Below are 23,720 nucleotides of genomic sequence, written 5' to 3'. Positions count from 1 at the left end.
GTCTCCACTGATCTCGAATAGCCCCAAAAAGCTCTGTATGCTCCACTTGTCACCACTGCATCAGATCGATCAGGTTTTTGATCACTAAGATGTTGAAATTTTTAAGACTGTTTTGCATGCGGTTTTCGGTTTTGATCCAATTTTTTTGCGGTTGTGTGGTTTTGGATGATTGGGGCTGCTAATAGACCCCGATGCCCCCCTTTCTCAGCGGTTTAACAGGTTTAAGGGTGTGCATGTCAACTTTTAAAAATGCCTCCCAAATATTTTAATTACGACCACTGTCAACTTGTCTCTTAGTCTGACTAGCAAATCAAAAGGTCCGCTTCAGGTTTCATTTATTCTCTTCTTTCGAAGAAGCCAAAATAAACTCAAATGAAGCAAAGATAAAAACTTCTGAAGTTGTAGTTGACGCAAATAAAGCATTTTAGAGACTTCAGAGAAAAAAAGGTGCTAAGTAGAAAAAAAAGCACTTCCAAAACTGTTTTGTTTTGTTTTCCATTTCAAACTGTGGTAATGTGATTTGCTTATGACATCAAATGCTTAGCTCTATTAATTATGAATGCAGACAAAACTTGGGATCTAATACTTTTATTTCAATTATTTTAATTTGAAAACAAATCTCCCTGAAAACATACTCCACCTTTCACATTCTTGCTAGAAACAAACCTAAATAAAACTACGAGGATTGCCAACTGTCCATATCATTTTATAATATAGCATCTTTCAGGCTCTAGCGCAGCTCCCCAAGCCCCAACCATTTTGGTCGCCATTGCGAGAGTACATTTGGCGACTGAAATTTCCACATGTCACCAATTGGCAACAAACAGGAGAACATGTTGAAAATTTGTCCAACGAAAAACAAAACGTAATCTTTCGATTTCTTTACGTTGATTCAAATCAGTCAAATGTAAACTTAGCAGCATCATAACGTTGAAACGGTTAGATTGAAGTCGTTAAATGTTTCCCAACAGTGGCGCGTTATTGCGAAAAAGAAAATCTTGAAGTTGCGAGGATACTCGAGGAGTTTCCGATACAGTCCCTAAAAATTGTTTTATAACATTAGCATAATAATAGCGATTGCCAAGTCACGCACACTATTTCAATCCTTTAGTCAACAAGTGTGAAATTGGTTCAACCTCAGCGAGGAGACCGAAGAGGGAGTGTTGGTTTTTGAGCGCTTCCAATACAGTCAGTAGGTGTTTCGGAAACTGTTTTCAGCCACCTTAAACTAAAAGAAAATTTAAGGAAAATGCTGTTTTTATTAAAAGAATTACTCGATGCGCGTTAATATTCCGATTTGTAAGACCGACGTGTATAGCGATACTGTTAACTTCAATAAATGAGATCTACGATATTTTGGCTTGTGGGTGGTACACATTATTGGTGTTTAAATTCGCCTTTTTCGCAACTGTAGAAAAAAGGTGAAATCATTGTCCAGCGGATGAAAATTCTCGCGAAATTTAATTCCCTATAGAACATTCAAATAACAGAAAAAATGATCTGAAATGTGAAAAAAAACAACATATACAAGATGTGTATCGGCAAATACATAAAAATTTTATTAACTGGTCTTACTGGTAATTACTGGGATACCTGTGGTAGCCCAGTCATAAAGTGCCTTTGTTTTTTTGTCGTTTTTTTTTTTTTTCCTCCGCCACAAAATGGAAAAATTGCGCAATAGTACCCAGAGGTCATTGGGCCCTCAACACCATGACAACTAACTGTGATCCAATGAGGTGTTCACATACTCATCACGCGTGTTATCCCTCGACACCATGACAACTAACTGTGATCCAATGAGGTGTTCACATGCTGATCACGCGTGTTATCTTGATGATGATTGACGTTGTCATGCACAGACAGGGCCGGGTCACATGACGAACACGAGATTTTGCTCATGAAACTCTTTAGTCAGTTGTTTTGCATTTCAACGTATTTGGATTGCGATCTCCTGGAGCATTATAGCGCAAACGCGCAAAATACTTACAGACGCATATACAAGTCGTATTAATCGCGGCTAATCCACACTGAAAGATGTTGTTGAGCGGTAATTTTGGAACGGATTGAGTCGCGAACGCTTGAAAGCCATGATGGCCTTGAATGCCTTGTATGCTAAGTATGCCAATGTCTTAGTTGAAAAACGTTCACTTGTTGTAAAAAGCAAAATCTGAAATCTGAAACCAAACTGCATATACTCTATGCAATCTATTGAACAACGCTACTACCGCGAGACTGAAGAACATAACTATATGGGATGCAAACTGCTTGTGAAGAAAGACGACATGTTGGATTCACTTGATGGCAAGGAACGTAGCTACGATAACAGCACGAATGGTATTAATTTCACGATCAGAAAGGTGAATCTTACGTTTGTTTTCATTGTAGTTGTATGGATATTCTTTTTTAATAAATACGTGATCCAAAACCCTGTGTTTTTTTGTGTATAATGTTGTTATGTTAAATATTGTTTACGCAATTGTCTTGTCACAAGCGGCCCAAGCTCACGTCTCGAGAAAAAGCCAACGATTAATTCATGAACGCGTCACGCGTTGTGTGACTTGGTGTTAAGTTACGAGAGGAACTGCACGTTATAAGGAATAGTACAGGGAACGAAGTATGGTCGATTTACAACGATACATATTTCGAAATATGAACATTTTTCTCGTAAAATCAATAAAAGTTACTCATACCCTCTGTATCCGTTGTAATTTCTGGAGATTTCTGCCGTTTTAAGCTTGCTTTACCATCACTGTTGTTCACATCATCTACTTTTATTACGTTGATAAAATCTGTACAGACATCACATCAACCAACTCGCGCGCAAAGTAAGAAGACTATATTGAAGGCTTGAAATAATATTGCGATCGATTTTCATCAGGAAATGGGCAAGGAATATTCCACAATAGTGCAAATAATCGTGAAGGCGGATTGCAGAAAAGCGATTGCGTGACGCTCGGTAAGCTGTAAGATGACATGTTATTATATACCAGACGTAAAAACTCTTCAGATTCTTAGTCTGCATTTTGTAGCCACTCTGCAGTTTGCAGTCTATATTTTGTATCCGGTCTGCCGTCTGCTGTCTGTATTTTGTACTAACAGGTATCCGTGGCACCAATACAGTTTATTTTTGGTTACATTTATTCGCAAAACACACATAATCTACCACAAAATACCTGTAAGTGAGGTAATTCGACATTTTCGTTCTTTCCCACATTAATATTCTTCTCTCCTTTTGTAAGAATGTAGACATCACTCAAAATGTTTCAAGTAATCAACCCACCCTACAAAAAAGTAACTCTTGCATGCATAGCATGCCTATGTTTTGAAATAGGTGTATGCTCTTGGCCAGACTTGAGCGCACTATTTCAGTATACTAGTCCGACACCCGTAGTATCACTACACTTGATTCCAAGAATCCAGTACCATCCAGGTATCCCAGTTACCCTGCTCACAGGGTCTAGTTCAGTTTATTTTGTACCTTCTGTTGCGAAGTGTTGTCTTTAATTTGCAAAGGTTTTCGCATATGGAGTAGAGATTCTCGCTATCATCTTCATCTGAATCGGCTAGATTGGTCAAACTCCTTCGAATATCTTTCGTCCAGTCGTCAAAAGTTACGACATTTTGGAAACTAAAATGAATTTGAAACGCTTGAATCGCGAATTTTAATTCCCTTCTTTTGTATTTGCCGGCCTTGTTTTGAGATCGCAAAAATATAACCTCGCAAAATACCGTCTCACCAAAATCATAAAAGTTCTCGCCACATAAAGTACCACTGAGTAAGGTGGAAGAACCGATCTTCTCAGATAAGTTGCAGTTGTGATTGCCAAAAAGAAGCCTGAAATCCTGAGAAGGTTCAAAATCGGAGGGGTTTCAAGCCCGTGCCTTCCGAGACTATAACTGAGCAGCGTAGCCGCATGAAGGAAGAGGGAACGGCCAAATTTAAGTAGGTCCTCAGGTTAGATGGTCCGACGGTGCTCAACTAGTATCTGGGAGGAGCGGGTCCGAATCCCGTCGAAGCCTGAATTTTTTCACAACCTACTATTCTGCAACTGCATCGTTTCTTCACTCTAAGCGCTTATTCTTATCCCTTAACTTTCGCAAAAAAAATGAAACCAAAAAAACCAACAAACAAAGAAATGACGGGGTACTCTGCATCAATGTAAATCTCTAAAAATCAGTACAATAGAGAACCTTTGACGCTGGAAATGATCCGTGGTTTCATTTTCATACGGGTATGTCTCCTATGTCTTCACTTTTGTATCACAGTTGGCAGTCGCATAAGTCAATCGAAAAAAACGATCTTGAAAACTGGTGAGAAAAATGAAAGTCGAACAACCAAGGCGTGTTTAGAGGCGCTCGTAATTAGTTAGAAAATTACTTTGGCTTTGGTAGAGGGGGAAGGTGAAGGAGATTGTGCAGCGACGAGTCACATCTCTTCTGGTTACACTACTAAGCGTGCAATTTGCCTCAGAAAGCAAAAGCCTTCGCCATATTTGTGATTGTCATTTTAAAGCCTCTATCAAAATAATTTCTGATTAATGACACTTTTAGCACGTGTCCATTTCAGTTTCTGAAAGAAGTCTACAAATGCGTGCAGTAACAAAAACGGCGAAAATTCGTCAAAATCGCCAAATCCATGAACAACCACTCGGTTTCACAAAGTTTCGTCAAATCTGCCATTTCGGTCACCGCGTGCATTTCTGCACTTAAGTAGAGATATGTTGAGGGAGTTTACTCTCTCCGTTTCCCATATCAGCTTCCTGAGTAGTCGAGAAAAGATGGCAGGTGAAAACAAACCATTGGCTAGATGACAGCTGTAACTTTGCCAAGAATTAAAATTGTAGCTCTTCCCATAGAGAGAAACTGTGAAATCTGTAGCAATGACTGACCGGAAGTCACCATACTTTCATTATTTCAACTTACGACATGATGCGATTTTCATCTGATTGAAAACAGTGAGAATACAAACGCTAACAATGGATAATCTCAAGGAATTACTTAAACCAAAAACGTTTAACACAGTTAGCCACGCTGCAGTTGTTATTTGGATCCTGATCGGTGTAATCTTCCTTGGCATTTTTGCAGACGCGGAAAACAGCGAATCCAGGTATGATTTCCGCTGTGGCGGGGCGAAGAGTGAAAACATCGACCTTGTCCGTGGAAGATGTTTCGAGTTATACGAGAAGCAGTATAACAAACACGATGTTCCTATCTATGCCTTCGTGATCATGAATTTCTTCCTCATAGGAACTGTCTGTGCTATTTACTCCCAAATAGCGAGCCTCACAATCAATCAACTGTCGCCAAGCGCTCGTAACGGTGATCTCGAGGGGCAGTTGCGCGACCAAGGAAACGCACTTTCTAGTAAAAAGCTGTTCATCGCTTACTGCTGTCAACTTTTAGCAAGGATTGTTTTAGGAGTTCTCTTCATGGTTCTACAAAAACAGTTTCTCTATCCTCTGGACTTCCCCCCCAACTTTCCTTGTTATCTAACCTCTGGAGGGAGTCAGCCAAGGAATTCTACTGGCGTCTGGCACGATTGTCATAATCAACGAGCAACTAAGAAAAACTCCTGGATGCGCGCTGTTCTTGTCATTAATGGAATTTTTCTCTTTGGCATTCTGTTAGAAACCGCCTATATTTTGCTACGAGCCTGGAAAGAGGATAGTTTCATGAAAAATTCCAAGTTTCTAAAGGCTCACCTGAATCCCTTCCATGCTGACTCACAAAATGCTATCACATCGACTCGGTTGAGACCTGAACCTCCGCAGCAAGAAGAAAGAACAGAGCAAGAAACGAACGTCCCACAAGAACAACACCAGGAAGAGGAAAGTAAAGAACATGAAACGAACATCCCACATCTACCAGGCAAGCCTCAACAACTCCAAAAACCACCGCTTCAGGAATTCATCGAGAATACAAAAGAAATTATTAAAGAGGAGACCAATCAAATTCCCCAACTCCGGTCGCCTTTTTCAAGTACTCCAGGCGAAGGACACCGAGTTAAACATTTGACTCTGGATCAGATTTACACAAAACTTGTCGTTGTTCCAGACATGGCTAATTATGACTTTACTGGAGACAGACTGGAGAAACTGGAAGTCTACACCAGATCGGGTGAGGAAAACACAACACCAAGAGGGCCGGAGGACATTCTTAACCACAAAAACAAAAACGTTTTGATTGTTGGTCGTCCCGGAATCGGTAAGACACTATGCTGTACCAAACTTCTCAGAGACTGGGCATTTAACAAAGTATTCCATAAATCACCTGATTCCAAAATCCATTTTGATGCTACTTTCTTCATCAAATTCAGAGCATTCAACGCTAAAGCCGACCTTAGCCTGAGGGAACTGCTCACATTGTCAGAACATTCCCCCTCAGATCACATGGATGATGAAGTCTGGAAATACGTCCTTGATAACCCCCAAAGAGTTCTCATTATTTTCGATGGAATCGATGAATTTAAACATAATTCAAAAATCGGCGACGAAAATTTCGAGCCTAAATTCAGAAACCGCGCAGACGAGAAGATGCCCCTATACGCCTTGTACGAGAAACTTGCGACTGGGAAACTTCTCAACGGAGCTACCGTTTTAACAACCACAAGACCCACAGCTTTGTCATGCATCGAACGTGTTTCTTTCGACAAAATATTCGAGATCCTCGGCTTCTCGTCCGAACAAGTCAAAGAATACGTAACCAAATTCAGTGCTGAAGAAGACAAGGATGCGGGAGAAACAATATGGCGACACATCGGCGGCAACAGGAACATTCTCTCTCTATGCTACATTCCTGCGAGTTGCTTCATCATTTGCTCAACTCTCTTTCAAATGGTGAAGTTCTATGGTTCCAAGAGTCTTAGCCTACCAACGAATCTAACAGTTATTTACAAGAAAGCAGTGAAAATTTTTTACTTCAGACACAACAAAGAATTCCGCGGCAAGAACTTCCCTAGTAAATTCTTGGAATCAGACAAGTTACCCCCTGAAGTGAAAAAGAAATTCTCGAAACTTGAAAAAATGGCATTTCAAGGAATTAAAGAAGGAAGGCTGGTCTTTGAAGGACACGAAGTACGCGGAATGGAAGACAACGCTCTTTTTCACCGCTTACCCGACCGTCGGCCTGACACGTTTGAACGCGAGGAAAAATTCTGTTTCATTCACTTAACAATGCAAGAGTTTTTCGCTGCGAGGCACCTAGCAAACATGAATAAAACAGAACTGAGGAACTTTGTTTCTACGAACATCGCGGACGGCAAATGGCAGCTGGTTTTTCAGTTTCTAGCAGGACTAATGAACGAGAAAGAAAACCTACCGAGCGAAATCATCACAGACCTTCTTCCTGTGGAAACTGAAGAGAGAGAAAGCGAGTTGTACAACGAAGTGTGGACAGTGGATACGGAGCCAAGGGAAGTAACTTGTTGGCCGACTGGAGACAAAAAACATTTAGCAGTGACATTATTTAAATGTGCTAACGAAAGTAGTGAGATGGAGGAAATAGTTCAGAGAAAACTACAACAAATTAACTTTAATTTTGTAAATTTTAATGGTTGTCAACTCACACCTGTTGATTGTGCTTCAGTAGTTACTGTAATTAAGAATGTTCAACAAATTTCACATTTAGATTTGGCCGACAATAACTTTGGTCCATTAGGTTGTTTTGAAATTTGTAAGTTGTTAAAATGTAGTAAATCTCAACTAAGCTGGTTAAACCTCAGAGGAAATCAATTGACAGACGAAGGAGCAAAGTATTTAGCTGAAGCCATCAACAACAACAACTGTCAGCTACGCGCGTTAAACCTCACATACAATAACATCTCACACATTGGAGCACAGCACTTGGCTGAAGCCATCAACAACAACAACTGTCAGCTACGCACGTTAGACCTCTCAGCAAATAACATCTCAGACATTGGAGCACAGCACTTGGCTGAAGCCATCAACAACAACAACTGTCAGCTACGCACGTTAGACCTCTGGGCAAATAACATCTCAGACATTGGAGCACAGCACTTGGCTGAAGCCATCAACAACAACAACTGTCAGCTACGCACGTTAAACCTCTGGGCAAATAACATCTCAGACATTGGAGCACAGCACTTGGCTGAAGCCATCAACAACAACAACTGTCAGCTACGCACGTTAATCCTCCACAGAAATAACATCTCACACATTGGAGCACAGCACTTGGCTGAAGCCATCAACAACAACAACAACTGTCAGCTACGCACGTTAGACCTCACAGCAAATAACATCTCAGACGTTGGAGCACAGCACTTGGCTGAAGCCATCAACAACAACAACTGTCAGCTACACACGTTAAACCTCACAGCAAATAACATCTCAGACATTGGAGCACAGCACTTGGCTGAAGCCATCAACAACAACAACTGTCAGCTACACACGTTAGACCTCACAGCAAATAACATCACAGAAGCAGGTAAACAACACGCAAAGAATTTACTTAGCAATAGTCAGTCTAACTGTCGCCTTTTTATCTAACATCGCCAATTCACAAATAATTGCTTAATCTGGAAAAAAAGTCAAATAATCACTTACAATTCAAAATGTGAGGTAACCAGCTCAGTGACAATTACAACACAACCATTAAAATCGTGAATGAACGAAAGAAAACAAAGTTTGTGAAGCGCTCAGAGCAGAGAGATTATTTGAACCGGATCGAAATGAAGAAAAATGAACCAATGAACATGTTTATTGAGAACAAAGGATGTCAAAGTGTCTTTTTTTGTAAACGAACCAATAAGATTGAAGTTAAAACACAAAACTTACTGCATAGAAAACAAAGAAACCTCGGACCTCTCAGGAAACTTTATCATTTTATGATTGGTTTATTTCGATCTTAAATTTACTGCTTGCTTCTGTATGATTTGACCACTTTTGTCTGTCATAAGAAATAGTTTTCTGTTTAGTTTATTGAAGTTCTTTTAGAGATTATAGGCGGATCAGATGAGTAAATACGATACAGATCGCTTCCTAGGGTTGTTGTTTTTTTTTTCTGTTTGTTTTTCTCTTCGATCAAAGCGATCCGGTTCGAGTAGTTTCATACTGTCTGCTGATGAAATTGTAAACAAATTGTAAATAAGGAAACCCATTACTTTTCAAAGACAAAAGACTTTATTGTAGGTTAGTGGTGTGAGACATCTATTACGTTACACAATTTTTTTAAGGTGTATGCAGTAGCTTTAAATATTGGAGTGTTTTTGCACATATTTTTTGCCTGTTACTATTACCATGATAAAATGAAAAACTTTGACAGTTGAGATTTCACTGACTAGTATTTGTAGATAAGAGCAGAACTCCTAAGTTTATCAGATGATTGTTGAATAAATCATGTGAGCAGATTTATTCTTCGTGTTGCTGTTGGTTAGACATATCAGACAGAGTAAAGAGCTTTACAGTAAGTTTCGAAACAAAAAAATAATTGGACAAAGGAAGGCGATGAGGGTGGGGTGGGGGAAGGGGGGGGTTGGTAAAGCCTTCTCAATATCACACGAAACTATAAATAATTTATCTGAGAAACATGATCAGCTAAAATAGAGGCTTTTTCCAGTAGTGCCTTCTCTTCAGCAGAGAGAGCACCCTTCTTAAAATCAACTATTGCCCTGCCTTAGGTTGAAATACAAAATTATTCCAACCCTATTTTAAACCTAGACCAAAATTCCACACCCTGTCTTAAACCAGCAATAAAACATCTTAAAAAAATGAAATGAAAATAGCTTATTACCTCAAATAAATGCCCAACCAGATATTGAAAATTCTGGTCCAAATTTTCATCATACACAATCATGTTTAGTTTTTCATAATATGCATGTTTAGTTTGGAGAATTCGGTATTGGTTCAACTAATAATCCCCTCCCCTAGCTGATATTTTCTCGAATCCCATCACTTGTCTGCTTGATATTGTATTGATATTGTAAGGAGAAATTCTGTCTTGGTCACTCGTGGGAGTGAAGGCTTAAAGGGTTAACACACAATGAAAAATTGCTTGACCCTATTTTTAATCAAGTTTCTTTCACAAGTTAACAAATATTCAATACCCCATTTGCATGAACACTTGAATCTGTCAGCTACTGACAATTTTAATCTTTAGTATTCATAACATTTATAACCATAATGCTTTCTGTTCTCTGAAGCTTATAACCCATTAACTTCCAAGGACTGATTGCTACTTCTCCCCTTCAGCTGCTATACATTTCATTGTAAATTAATAAGAATTTGAGGTTAGATCAAGATAAAAACTTGAAGGTATTCTCATTACCTTTGTGCTGGAAAACAAATGGATACAACAAGGAGAAGCTACATGTTAATCACTTCCAGGAAGTAAAGGATTAAGATGTGCACATCTGCAATTATTGTTAAGAGTTCTGTGTCTCAATAGAAACAAATTGGGCTTTAACTTGGGGTAGAAGAGCACAGAACATGTCATCACAATGGAATGTGCTGCACATCAAATTCATCACCTTAGAGAAAAATGTGTAAAAATATGTGATAGGTCAGTTAGCTTACTCACAAGCATTTTAACTCGGTACATCTAGAAATACACAAATTAGTCTTTAACTTACATTCATCTTAGTAGTCTGGAAATGTGGAATTCTGGAAATATGCCAATAATTCTTTAGCTTAGTTGCATGTATCTTAACTTGTTAGTCTGGAAATGTGAAAATCTGGAAATAGTAAAAGGATATGGTTTTAACTTTGGTTCTGAAAACATTCAATTTTCTTTGTAGCCCACTGTCATGCTTCTTCTACTTCATTCAGTAAAGAAAAATCCTTAATCTATCAAACACCTTTGTTTTGTTCAATTTCCCAACAGAAACATGGGAGATGAGAGAGACAAAAGTTCAAAGAGAGGGGGAGGGAGAGAAAAGAGAGGACCAAGGGGGGAGGGGTATGACAAAGGTTACAAAGGTGGTTAAAATGATGACAATGAAAACAAAAATGTTGACCCTGGTAAAATGAAGATCAACTGTACCAATACAACTCAACAAAAAAGGGCTTAGAAATAACAATTACCTCAGCATATATGGTTTGCCCTTTTTCTTGATATCACTTTTATGGCACAATTCACAAGTTTTCTTTACCTTTTGTTTGAACCATGTCCACAGAAATGATGTGTGCATGTATTTTAATGAGCCAGAACAGTAGCACAGAGTTTTAGGAGCCTGTTCTCCTGAAGAGTGATAAATACAGCAGATGCTCTGACTCAGACAGATCAGAATTTTCTGAAAATTCACATTTCCTGAAAAAGAGTAAAGATTCATTTTTTAATGATTTTTTAGTTATTAGCTAAAATACAAAATATATGACCCTATGTTGGCGTATCAAATGGTATTTACCTTGGATGGGGGCATTAGGATATTTATCTTACATTAATCTGACTGCTGCATTAAGGTATGTATCTCACACTAATCACATCACAGCAATGAGGTTTGCTTTCACCAATCAAAGTGTCACAGTATTGTCCCTCATGCCAATCACATCATAAAATTAGGGTATTGTCATATGTTGCAATGGAATCAAACTAACATTGATAAACACCAAAAATAGCATTAACAAAGAATTATGAGCTCATCTACCCAGTGCAATAGTTAATTTCTTCTAAGAACTTCATTGCTATGACCTGTAGGAGGTTAGAAAGGTGGTCAGGGAATTTTTTTCTACCATTTAGAAGTTAAAACATGTTTTGTGTAACACTCCTTTGCTTACAACACACATGCCATTGGCTTAAGGCCTTTTATGAAATTATCACTAGAACTTTTGTTTTGGAAGGGCTAGTGTTTTGCTGACTAGGGTAAAAATTGTGCAAAGCATTTGCATAAAGCAGATTTGATCAATAATCTAGTTTTTGCCTTTTGATTGCTCTTTTTGCTAAAGCTGAAAAGATCACAAAGTTATATTTACTTTCTGCATCAACTGTGATGTGGACTATCTATTTATTTTTGCTTTTAAAAGTTCTCCATGCTTCTGTTAGTCATCTTGTGTTTAAAAGTTATTTTCCTGATACAATTACATGTTAACTTGTTGCTATGGACTAGACTTTCTCAGATAGTATGCCATTTTCCAGTAAACAACCTACATTTTACAACATAATTCCACTCCACTAAAAGAATTTCACATGGAACTAAATGCTATTTTTAGCCAATTTTCCATGCAGTTCTCGTGTGCTAAGAAATTATCTACCAATCAAATTCGCTTTTAGCTGCATAGGACTTTACCCTATCACATGTCAATTCCTTCTAGACAGCCTGGGGCAAAGTACAGATAGGCAATTACCAAATAAAGAGCCCATGTTGTTATGCTTTGAAATATGATACTTTTCTCACCACTTTTCTGCACTAATGTTGTTCATTTTTGCTAACAATTATTCAGACACCAGTGGCAATAGACCATAAAATGTTTCTCTCAGTTTATTTCTGATAAATTGGAAGATTTTGTTTTTTTGCTCTCCATTAATAACAACATCTTTATTGGAATCTTTCATAGGTAAATACTCTTTTTCTTTTACAAAAATGCAAAAATCAGTTGCTTAGTTTCCTATTTTGACCCACCCATCAAAAAAAAAAAAATACTCTTGCATGCATAGTATGCCTATGTTTTAAGTATGTCCTTGTCAGTAACTAACAACAACAGTGAAAGAGTATTTTTGGACAAAAATAAGGGGTGTTTCAGCTCAGGGACAGTACTTGAAGTGTTACCAAGTGAACAATTTTGCCTTTCACTATCCCTACCATTCAATGGGAGGCCTGTTCGACAAATTAAGAATTAAAACACAACTACCATACCTCATGGCTAACAAAGATAAATGCTATAAAGTGGCGACTATGGTATTCTGTATTTCCTTTCTTCACATTTTCAATTTGTTTTTTTCTCTTTTTTTATTCTTCTTTGGTATTTTTCTTTAAGGAAACAAAAAATCTTAAACCACTGCCTATGGTTAAAATCAAGCAGTGGGTAAAATAGTATGCTAAATAATTAACTATCATAACAACACTCCTTAGTATGACACATTGCACAGCAATTGGAATCATCATATGCATGAATGTACTTCTGACACTATGGGGCACTATGGTAAGACTAAACTCTTAAAGATTCCCTGCCTTTTTGTAGACATACCACTAAGCATATCTATTTCCCAGAGAAAACTGGAAAACTGAAATACTCCTAAACTCCACCGACTTGGGAAGGAGGTTGGTTAGGAAGAGGAACAGGGGGCTGGTTTCACTTTGGTATTCACAGGTGACTCATAATTCTCAAAAACTGTCTCACAATGCCATTGGGAAATCATGAAAAGAATAATTTACAGGCTTGTTAACAGTTTCATCATCTGGAAAATTAGCCTAATGCTCTTTGAAAAGTATAAAGCTACTAACTACAGGGGAAGCAGAACTGGGAGCAGCAGAAGATGAGGGAAACGTGGGGGGGGGGGGGTCAACAACTACACATTCAAACAAAACTATCATTCAAATGGAATAAATTATCACGTTCAACACGAACATACTGATCTACTGCGAAAAATAGAGTTAACTTTGATAATTCTTGCGGATATGCATTCAAAAGTCAAGGTTGCTATGTTGAATTTGTACCAGATGAAAACATTTCACTCACTAAAAGCTGCAGACTCTTCCTCCGGCAGCTCCTCGTCGTCGCCGCCTTCTCCTTCCCTAAAATATCAACATGACAATGTTTGCGTTCCGCTTGTTCCTTGGAGTTAACCAATACAAAATAAAAGCCAGTCTATGACTTCACGTGCATCCGTTGTATAGTTAAGGGGAGTAAAACGTACAACTGTGAGAACGTTTGATGAGGCAGCTTTCACGTTCAAATCGATAACAATGTCAACATGTAGAGGTGAGACCCTGAAAAACATGATTTTGAAGAGTGATGGCCAGTGTCAGGGTTGAACCAAGACGAGTCACAAGAGATATGATTTAACGAGTGTCCCATGATAATTCGCCATTTTGAAACCGTGAGGGGCTTTGGGACGAAAATAATCACCAGCTGCCGGTACACTTCATGATACATACACCACATATTACAGTGGCCCATCATTATGGCGGAAAGAATGCGTTTTAATTTTATCACATTTTGTAAAAAAGAGCAAGTATATTTCTCGGCGCTAACATTCATTCTTCCATAGCTCTTTTCTTTTGTTACAACGAGCATATCAGACTTTCCCAGAGAATCGTGATCGTGTGGTATTTTTGTATTTAATTTTTTTAATTCACACCGATCTATTTTCGATATTCCTTATTTTTTTTAGGAAGCCCAAAGTCACGAGGAGGATCCCCCAGCTACTGCTGGTCGTGCAAGAAAAAGAGAGTCCTTTTTTTGTAAGTTTTATATTTCACGTGTGGGAGCATGATTTCATTGTTCAGGTTGCAAGCTGTTGTATATGAGATTTTCATTTTCTATTTTCTTTCAGGTGGCGTTTGTGACATACTCAAACAAGCGTAACCAGATGGATAGACGGTACATGAAGTCTATGCAAACAAAAGTATTACAGTGTTTCCTTTTTTTAATTTTACATATATTTTTTTATATTTATTTATTTATTTGAATTTCCCAATGTAATTTAACAGGATTTTAAATAAAAACCGTTTTTTAAGCTCATGATATTGGGGTTGAAATTGTTTGTATCTTCATCCCTAACAATGCAGTACCTAAGGATTTTTTTTTATTCTAAACTAGCCCTACCTTCCTTCCTTCCTTCCTTCCTTCCTTTCTGTCTGTCTGTCTGTCTGTCTGTCTGTCTGTCTGCTTGGCTTTCTTCCTCTATTTTTGCTCTATTTCTCTCTTTTTTCTTTTTGATGCAAGAATGGTATGCTAGGACTAAGCTGTCAGAACTCTGCCTTGCATTTAGGAAAGGCCAGTTCTGGATTGCAACAGGTTTAATGCTTTGACAGTTTAAGGCAATGATTGATGTTATTTATAGCCCACAGTATATTTTAAGTCATGGAAGATATGGAGCATTTTTCTGATTTCTCATTCACTTCTCTATACAAGTAATACTTATTTTAACTGGTTCAATTCATTAAATTCTGAGTGCATTTTAACATCATTTTGTTTTGCATCTGTTATAAGTACTTTATTTGTTAGTCTAGTACTCACCTTTCTGCTTCCAGATTTTAATTTACAGTACAATACAGTTTGAATGTTTATTTCTTACAGTGCAACAAGTTCAAGCTCAAGAAATGGCAGCTGATGATGACATACCACCAGAAGACCCTGTGCAATTTAGAGTGGTAGATCTGAGGAAAATGGTTGTTAGGGAAGTCAAAAAAGATGGTAAAGAAATTTAAGAAAGCAAACTGGATAAACATTTTTTACAAATGCAAATAGTTTTGGGGATGATGTACTTAAAAGGCTCTGCAATTTGTCTATTCTAATCATACAACCCACAATTTTTTTCTTTAAAGTGCTAGATCAAATAGCAATGCAGTTGTTAAATGTAAAAATTTAAGCACCCACTGTCAATTTTCCCGTAGATTTGCAGAATTTATATGGTGTATTTTCATGTAGGGAGATCTGAGCCTGGATGGGGAAAGAAGCATGCTGACCAGTTTGGTGGCCTGAAGAGGTTGAATTCACAGATGTAAATAAAAGCAGCAAGTAACCACATCTGGAGGATTTAATTTTAATAATGAATTCATACAGAAATTGGAATCAACAACAGCACTCTCAAGAGGTTGACATCACAGTAAATGATTCTGCTCACAGTCCTGTGATTTCCATTCCTGTATCATCGACACCAGCTTCTGCTTTTATTTCTGATCCTCCCTCATCTGCCCCTGAAGTTTTTGCAAGCCCCATTTGCCCTCCTGCTCCTTCATCAACATCTGCTGTCACCACTTCCATTTCTGATCCTCCCTTTGCAACTCCTGAAGATCACGCTCAACCTCCTCTTGTATTTGAGGACATTGTTGAGAGGAAATTTGGGAGTGAATCAGTTTACTGTGGTAATATGTGGCAATCTGTACTGCAAACCTGCAGTGAACTGAATCAGATCCAGACATCAAAGATGCTGTGTATTCTAGGAAAACTGAATGAAGACGTAAGCTTCCTGTTATTAATTGAACTCCTTTTTGTTCATTACTTTTTTGTGCATGTATGTGTGGCAAACAAATAAGCAAACATATTATTTCATTTATTTATTTCACAATTTAATCTAGTCTAGGATGCAAGTATTTTGTTTTGAATTTACCATTCCTGAACATTCTCTATGTCATTTCATCAGCTGTCAGCTAAACTTTTAATATCAGTTGTTTAGCTAGAAGCTTGGGAAGGGGGCTATGTCCAAGCAGTTTGGTCCTACTAACTCCAAAAGGTGGATATGGTTTGTTTAAGGGTCCACTAATGCCAGGCCAATTCCAGCTCTTTAGTGTGATGTTCAAAAAGTTTTTTTTTCAACTTGATGATTAGGGTTGGGGCATTTAATGAGGAATCCATCATGAGGGCAAACATTCATGAGAGTTAATTAACAGCCTTTGACTATTAATATTAATTTCATTTTGTTTACCAATTTGTGATCTACCTATTTATGCAAGGTGTTTTTTCCTTTCCTAGACTGAAATCCATACAATCATAAAGCCCCAAATTGCAAGGGAAATTTTAGGATGCATGGTCAGATTGCCTTGAGAGGTGAACTTAAGTTTATCTCCTCACAGCCTGGAACATTTACCAAAGATCTCTTCACGTCAGTTTATCAGCAGCAAGAATCTTCCTAAGGGATAAAAAGTTCAGTAAAAGTTATTAAATTGAAATGATTACCATCATCATTGTTATTGTTACTATTATCATTATTTTCATTTATAAATTTTTTTTGTATTGGTTGTTATTAACTTCATATTCTATTGTTTTTAGAGATTTTCCCGCTATGTTGACCAGTCCATTTATGAGCTTGGTCTGGAGCCATTCTCCTCAAGTGGGGATGGAAACTGCTTTTATAATTCACTATCCATACTCATGTCTGCACATGAAAGTGACGTTGAATTTTTTAGACCAGGTGTAGCAATGTATGGTCTTGCTCACTATGACCACATTGTTGATGAAGTAAGAACAATCAGTTATTTTTTGTTATGTTTGCTAAGCTTATTAGTGTACAATTTTAACATCCTTGTTTTATGTTTTAAGTGAACTTTAACAGAGGTTTACCTCTGAATCTCCTTTTCAAAGCTGAGACTGAGGCATGATAAATCAATCTTAAATTAATTTTTTGAAAATTTATTTATTAGTTCTTTCTTTAGGTGCTTGTTTATGTGGTTGCTTGTTATACAGAAATATTTTAATCCAGCTGTTAGAGAAATTTGCTACTTTGATATTCTCAGATTACTTAGCAAGCAATGTAAGGTTCTGGTTATTTTCTTTATCCCGTAAACACTAAGTGCTATTCATGTCAATTCATTTCTTTTCATCAACTTCATTTGATTCATCAACTGCTTGCAAAACCCAAAATCCTTTGATCCCTTTTGATAATTACACAATGATTTTTTATGCACATGGTTTTCAAGCATATTTGACAACTGTCCAATAAACTAATATTTGTAGTAGATGGATAGATACCTTTATTAAAAATCCCATGGCAGCCTAATAAGGCTGAATTGCATGATTATTTACAATACAATACTGGCTAAAATTGTAGGAATAGTAGTCATCTCAGTGTTGTGTTAACCGTTCCTGTAGTTACTTATTAAACTCTCTTTAGAAGTAACTAAACTACATTTCGAAAAATCATATTCCGTTCGTAATATAACTTTAAAAGGAGTTTCTTTGTGCTTCTGTCATATTTCTTTTTACAGAATGCGTGAATGCCAGTGACTGGCTCACATTCTTTTGAATCAATTCCACATCACATGCTGCCGGCTTTTTGAAGAAACCAATACAACAGCACTGCGAACTGTCTGGGGCTGTATGGTACAACACAAAACAAAGTCCTCCTTGTTGCTTCCAGCCAGACAGGGAAGAGGGGCCTTTTCACATCATCTGGCTGCCACTCACAGGACAAGGAAACACCTTCAACCATATAAGCCCCCTTCTGCCATGGAAATGTGGTGCATTAGATGCTTTCTTGTGCGTTTTTCAGGCGAGGATTTAACACCCAACTTTCAAGTCGCAATGAGGTGGTGCAGTGCCTTACCTGCTTTGAGTGGTACCACTGCGTTTGTTTGGGCATTTCTTTCGAAGAGGCCAAGGATTCCACCATAGTGGATTGTGGCTGCACGTTGCCCCACCCATATCGGAGTTACGACATGTGAGTGTACAGTGGAATCCCTATTGTTCGAACCTCCTGATAACTCGAACCCTTGAAATGTTGTTTCCCTTCCCTCAGTCGAACACTGTAACTTTACCCCGATTCCTAAAGCTAAAAAAAAAAGTTTTGTTTATCTTGAATGGTGGAAAAAATCTTGATTCCACTGTACTTTCTCTGCTGCTTTTTTGTTTTGGCTCGTTTATAATGTTTTTAAACATAGCGTTCTGTTCATTTTATATATTATATTTTGTAGATCGGTGTACTCAAACCAAGGTAGCATTCTACGGTTTCTTGCGAAGGCATATTTGAAGGTTTGTACGTCAACGATACACTTATTATAAAGATTTTATCAAATCTAAATTACGGGTTAAAGTTTGTATTGCTTTCTTTCATTTTCAGACATCAACAACAGAACTCCTAATTAACAAAAGTATACATTAAGGTTGGCACTGAACACCAAACATCGTCTTTTGTCGCACCGAGACTTGATGAGGTTGGTAGCAACTGGACCCCTCGGAGGACACGCGGTAATTCCATTTCTAGATTTAAAAATGTCTGAACAAAAAGAATTGCCATACTTAGAATCGCTTTTAGGACATCGACAATTACTGATTGTGTACAGGGACAAGTTGCTTTGCGACGTAATTTCGTTTTTTCAGTGTTCTTTAAAATATGATTGTTTAAATGCCATTATTCCGCATAACGCAAAAATAATATGCTCGCACGGCCTTAGTTTAGTTTAGTTTCGCGATTTTCGGCTATCATGGTACACAACATGCAGGGTGTTTAAAACTAACAAAAAAGTAAAGGGCCTTTGCGTTTTTTCGTTTTTTATCTAGCGCTTGTTGACTTTATGATCCTTTCGTTTTCAAACAAACAGGCCGAGCGCATGACAGCAGTTGCACTGCCTATCATGGCTTCACTTACGAAAGATCTTTCCCTACAGACCCGGCTCTTTATGTCTTCATGGTGTTGTTAGAAATTAACCAACATCACTTTAGTGATAAAGTTTCTTAAGTTTACAAAAGGTTGGTGGGTATGAAATGAGTGAATAACCAACAGATAGTGCAATGCTTTTGAGTCATTATTCAAACATATTTCAATTCTGACCATGTGATCGATTTTTGTGTACAAATCAGTCTTCATGGCGTTGTTAGAAACTAACACCGCTTGAGTGGTAAAGTTTCTCAAGTTTATGAAGCGTCTGTGAGTACGAAATGAGTACACAACAAACAAACAACTGATCAATTTGTTTTTTTAAACGAATAACGCTTCTAAAGTTGTCTCTTAAACATATCCCTATTGTGATGATCATCTTTACGATGTTCTCGCAAACAAACAGCACTTAAGTGCATAATAAAGATTTACCTATATAGCCTATTTACACTGCGTAAGTCTGATCTTTTAAGTATTTGTTTCTTTAGACGACTTGTCTTTTTATTTAGGGCGACATGAATAAAATTTTGGGCGACACAACTCAGGTTCCAGGCTACAGACTTCAGAAGAGATGACTTCCGAGCGACTTGACCGGTTACTACTAGACGCTGCAGACTTTTCCCTCTTCAATATCTTCTCCTTCGTTAAAAATATAAAAACGACAATTTTTTCGTTCCGTTTGTTAATTGAAGTTAACAAAGACAAAAAGCATACTCAAAATCGCCGTTGCATCGCACATAATCAAAAAATACACTCCTCTATTACAACTAATCAGCTGATCGGATTACGCGTCACGTTCGCTTTTGCATCAAATTCATCGTTTAAAGGGTGCCCTTAGCGAAAATTATGGAATATTCTGGTCTCAGATACGAGTTTTTGAATACAACTTAAATAATACACGCGATGTCAAACGCAAAAAAGGCTACTGGAGGTAAATAACTTTGCTTTTCAAACCACGTGTTCGCTGTCGGTCGTTTGCGAGGGCTTTAGCTAAGTTCTCACCTCGATTTCTTGCCGCCGATCTCGACTGTTTCCTTCACCACTGTCTATTCCTTCGACAGAGTATTTGGTAATAAATATAACCACTAGAACATCCTTAGCGGGAATAAGATGGACCCTAAATATCCCCAACGCCGATGTAATCAATCACAGCAGAGGCCTCCCAAGCTTATGTCTCGAGAAAAAAAGCGAATGATTTTAAACTTCATGAAAGCGTCCCGCTTTCCCTAAGTTTTTCACTGGAAGTCAACAATATTATCCCATGTACAAATATCGCATTTATTTTGATCAATTTCATTCTTTTTATTTTTACGAGACAATTTTAAAGGTCACCCAAAGCTGCTCAATTTGTCTCCTGTGGCCCCTATAATTAAGCTATAAATATCGAGCGCTGCCAAATCCTTATTTCCCAATCTAGAAAGCTGATTATTTTACATATTTAAGAATGACTTTATTTCAATACTTCAAAGGTGAAACGATTGCATTCTGTAAAATTTTGACCGAGTTATGAAACTTTAAACTAAAAGGCTCAAAGGTACTGGAACAATTATGTGATGGAGTATCAAGATCGATGTTAATCATCATTTTGGCCTTTTTTTTAACGAAATGAAAATACTTTTTAATTCCTATATGCAGATTAATTGCAATTATATTTTTATGACCATTTTCATTTTCTATGAGGCGCTAAAAAAGAGCCGTGTGTTTCTGTTTCACCTAATTAAATTACAGATTAATTTTGATAAAGAAATTCGACGGTAGTTACATTTCCTTTTAATACATGTACATCTCTTCCAAAACACACGAAATGTTTTTTGCTTAAAGCTTATTAAAGTGAAGACTTTTAACTTTTCTGTGTGGCATTTCTATTTTTTGCGAAAGAATATTTGGAAAACTTGTTTATTTCTTCCTAGTTCAATTAAAATCTGTCGGGAATAAAACGATCTGTCGGCAACATTTTCAGACAAATCCGAGGCAGTGTTTCTTGGGACGTTTACTTTGTTAGCACTAAAAATGCCTGCTGTCTCCCCAAATTGTTCTCTTTACGAAATACTGCAAAGTCGGTTCTAGTGGGGAGGAAGTAGAGCATGCTTTGTTCTCCGAGTGTAACGCAGATATATCCGCCCATTTGGCGAACTGCTACTTGTCAAAATACAGCTAAGTTACAGAAGCCAAGTTAATCATAGCGAGAGCGGGAATTCAGCATTTGCCGAGAAGTGAGCTCGAGGGAATGACCATCTGCCCGAGGCACAGACACTTACTAGGAAGATTCTAACGACTGCTTAAAGAAATCTTGCGCTTTTTTGGAATACCATTTAAATCAAGAGACAGGAAAAAAGACCTGATTGAGCAACTGATGTCCTTTATATAAGAATGTCAGTGCTTTAAGGAAGTGTGACACACGGGCCGCGGTTGAGATGACTGTCAGCATGGAGCCCTGGCAAACCAGTGATAGGGCATTTAGAGTGAGTTTGTTGAAGAGCAATGTGCACCGCCTCTAAGTACCCTAATGTACAGTTCTATATCGATGAATGAAAGTGCTTAAAGCATTAACATGTAATTAAACCCGAAAAATTATTTTAAAATTGGCGCCTGTTATTTTGTAGTCATGCCTTTAATGTCAAAACAAAAAATCATAAGCCTACCGTGACCGTGAATCATGTTAACCCTCACTCTATAGCATGTACGAGCATTTACAAAAGAGATTTTCTCTATTGGCTCCTCTAAATTTTCTCAATGATTTATGCCTTTAACTTAAATTACTAAATTCGCTCACCTACTTTTGGAAACGTTTATTAAATTAAATATACCAATTTCTATCGGTTACATAATTTCTCAATTTCTTCTGGGAGATTTTCATACTCTCGATGAGACATCATCATATCATGATTTAAATGCCGAACTAAATGTTTCTTTAATTTGAGTTCACCAGCCGTGAGACAATCTTTTAATGCTGGTATTGCGTGACTAGGCTAGTTCACGGCAGTCCACAGTCACGCTTGAAAATCTCCACGGCGTTAATCATGAGAACCAAATAGTTCACAATCTAAAAAACTTTCACAAATAGTAAGACGAAATTTTTCCCCAAGTACGGGTGAGTTATTTTCCCAAAGAAAAACGGTAAAAGAGGCCTGAAAAGATTGTGCACAAGATAAAAACACTTGCGCGAAATGAACAACTTGGTTGTCAAAAAAAACTGGATTCCCCTAGCACATTGTGTTCAAAGGAAATGGCTCTTGAAATTTTACGTAAAGCTGTCAAGAAAGGATACAACAGATGAGTTTCACATTTATAGGAACACTTCTTTGAACGGCTAAATGTTGTTACGGAAACTATTTTTGACACGTATTATAACACGAACGCATGAAGCTAATTTGCATGTGAAAAAATGGCCGAAACGATGACTTATATCGATCTTGATACTCCATCAGATAATCTTTGCGGCACCTTCAAGTACTTTAGGGCTGTTACGCTTTAGAAACCTGTCTGCAGGTCGGACCGCCGTATCGTTGGTCTCAATCAAGATGGCGAATATTTATGAAATTCGCCAAGCTCTCTACGGTGCAGGATGAGGAGTGCCCAAAAGTTTTATTCTATGTTTAACTTGCTGTTTCTAATTACTTTTGAGCTGCAATAGACTTGACTCTAGATCAGGTCCCACGTAAGAGAAAATAGCTTTCAACCGCATGTATCTCACTCCTCACAAATTTCAATGCTCACGATAAGGTATTTTGAAAGTTTCATAACTCGGTAAAAATATTATAGAATGCAATCATTTTACCTTTAAAGTATTGAAATAAATTCATTCTTAAATATGTAAAATAATCAGCTTTCTAGATTGGGAAATAAGGATTTGGTAGCGCTCGATATTTATAGCTTAGTAATTGGGGTCACAGAAGGCAAATTGGGCAGTTTTGGGGTGACCTTTAAAATTGTCTCATAAAAAATAAAAATAATGAAAATGATCCAAATAAATGTGATATTTGTACATGGGATAGAATTTTCGACTTTCACTGAAAAACTTAGGGAAATCGGCGATCGGCCGAAATTTGCCTCATCCGTTCTTACGTGGACAACCTCTTAAGTTGCGGGAGGAACCGTCGAACACGTTGTCAGGAATAGTGTGGGGGTGGAATATGGTCGATTTACAACTTGAGATATTTTGAAATATGAACTTTTTACACGTAAAATTAATAAAACTTACTCCCATCTTGTCTTTTCGCGGTTATTTTAGGCGATTTTTGCCATTTTAAGGTTGATTTGTTGTAACAAGAATATCTTACTCAGCAAATGATATTGAGATAACAGGTGTGAATTTAGAGCGTCGGTAACAGAATGGCTACGAACTCAGTCAAACTCACAACGTGGCTCCTGCAATTGTTACAGCTTACGCTTCTTTTCATTGACTCCTCTTAAGACAAACTACCTAGAGAAAAACGTTTGTTATCTGAGCGGAGAAAACCGCTTCACCTGCAGAGGTGGGACGAGGAAATTTTGTGTGAATTTCACTGTAACGT

At 37.7% G+C, this 23,720-nt stretch overlaps 3 protein-coding genes and 1 long non-coding RNA gene across 12 annotated transcripts; 3 read left to right on the top strand and 1 right to left on the bottom strand.

Moving 5' to 3' along the window:
* The first annotated feature begins 4,198 nt into the window (after positions 1-4,198).
* On the top strand, positions 4,199-8,630 carry LOC149041015 (uncharacterized). Its single transcript, XM_089214246.1, has one exon. It carries the CDS (start codon positions 4,977-4,979, stop codon positions 8,502-8,504), a length of 3,528 nt encoding a protein of 1,175 aa, XP_089070372.1. The 5' UTR covers positions 4,199-4,976; the 3' UTR covers positions 8,505-8,630.
* A 488-nt stretch (positions 8,631-9,118) lies between these two features.
* Positions 9,119-13,983, bottom strand: LOC149041014 (uncharacterized). Its single transcript, XR_016189088.1, has 4 exons — positions 13,629-13,983; positions 11,037-11,262; positions 10,586-10,687; positions 9,119-10,483 (listed from the first exon to the last, which is right to left on the bottom strand). It is a non-coding gene; the product is annotated as an uncharacterized LOC149041014 (long non-coding RNA).
* A 55-nt stretch (positions 13,984-14,038) lies between these two features.
* On the top strand, positions 14,039-16,744 carry LOC149041013 (uncharacterized). Of its 4 annotated transcripts, none has more exons than XM_089214299.1 (5): positions 14,039-14,353; positions 14,446-14,517; positions 15,192-15,308; positions 15,543-16,074; positions 16,587-16,744. In XM_089214299.1, exons 4-5 carry the CDS (start codon positions 15,664-15,666, stop codon positions 16,656-16,658), a joined length of 483 nt encoding a protein of 160 aa, XP_089070425.1. In that variant the 5' UTR covers positions 14,039-14,353; positions 14,446-14,517; positions 15,192-15,308; positions 15,543-15,663; the 3' UTR covers positions 16,659-16,744. The 4 variants fall into 4 exon arrangements, 3 of the variants coding, with proteins under 3 accessions (XP_089070425.1, XP_089070427.1, XP_089070426.1); XR_016189060.1 differs by having other exon boundaries at positions 14,060-14,353; positions 14,446-14,909; XM_089214301.1 differs by having other exon boundaries at positions 14,071-14,353; positions 15,794-16,074.
* Positions 16,745-16,883: 139 nt separating this feature from the next.
* LOC149041012 (uncharacterized) lies at positions 16,884-21,053 on the top strand. Of its 6 annotated transcripts, XR_016189066.1 has the most exons (6): positions 16,884-17,072; positions 17,819-18,270; positions 18,524-18,581; positions 18,670-18,797; positions 19,151-19,298; positions 19,716-19,968. XR_016189066.1 is itself a non-coding variant. In XM_089214329.1 (5 exons), exons 1-4 carry the CDS (start codon positions 17,038-17,040, stop codon positions 19,247-19,249), a joined length of 360 nt encoding a protein of 119 aa, XP_089070455.1. In that variant the 5' UTR covers positions 16,894-17,037; the 3' UTR covers positions 19,250-19,298; positions 19,716-19,875. The 6 variants fall into 6 exon arrangements, 2 of the variants coding, with proteins under 2 accessions (XP_089070455.1, XP_089070457.1); XR_016189065.1 differs by lacking the exon at positions 19,151-19,298 and having other exon boundaries at positions 19,716-21,053; XR_016189063.1 differs by lacking the exon at positions 19,151-19,298 and having other exon boundaries at positions 16,894-17,072; positions 18,103-18,270.
* Positions 21,054-23,720: the final 2,667 nt, after the last annotated feature.

This window comes from Pocillopora damicornis, chromosome 8 (assembly GCF_964200805.1).
Source record: "Pocillopora damicornis chromosome 8, jaPocDami1.2, whole genome shotgun sequence".
Lineage (NCBI taxonomy): Eukaryota > Metazoa > Cnidaria > Anthozoa > Scleractinia > Pocilloporidae > Pocillopora > Pocillopora damicornis.
The sequence above is the reverse complement of the archived record's forward strand: the minus strand, read 5'-3'. Positions and strand labels throughout refer to the sequence as shown.

Excerpts from the sequence above, each read along its gene's own strand:
- LOC149041015 (XM_089214246.1), top strand. The coding sequence starts at position 4,977 with ATGGATAATCTCAAGGAATTACTTAAACCAAAAACGTTTAACACAGTT.
- LOC149041013 (XM_089214299.1), top strand. The coding sequence starts at position 15,664 with ATGAATTCATACAGAAATTGGAATCAACAACAGCACTCTCAAGAGGTT. Across the intron at positions 16,075-16,586 it reads TAGGAAAACTGAATGAAGAC|ACTGAAATCCATACAATCAT; the intron begins GTAAGCTTCCTG and ends TTCCTTTCCTAG.
- LOC149041012 (XM_089214329.1), top strand. The coding sequence starts at position 17,038 with ATGGTCTTGCTCACTATGACCACATTGTTGATGAA. Across the intron at positions 18,271-18,523 it reads CCATATCGGAGTTACGACAT|ATCGGTGTACTCAAACCAAG; the intron begins GTGAGTGTACAG and ends TATATTTTGTAG. Across the intron at positions 18,582-19,150 it reads TTGCGAAGGCATATTTGAAG|GCCGAGCGCATGACAGCAGT; the intron begins GTTTGTACGTCA and ends TCAAACAAACAG.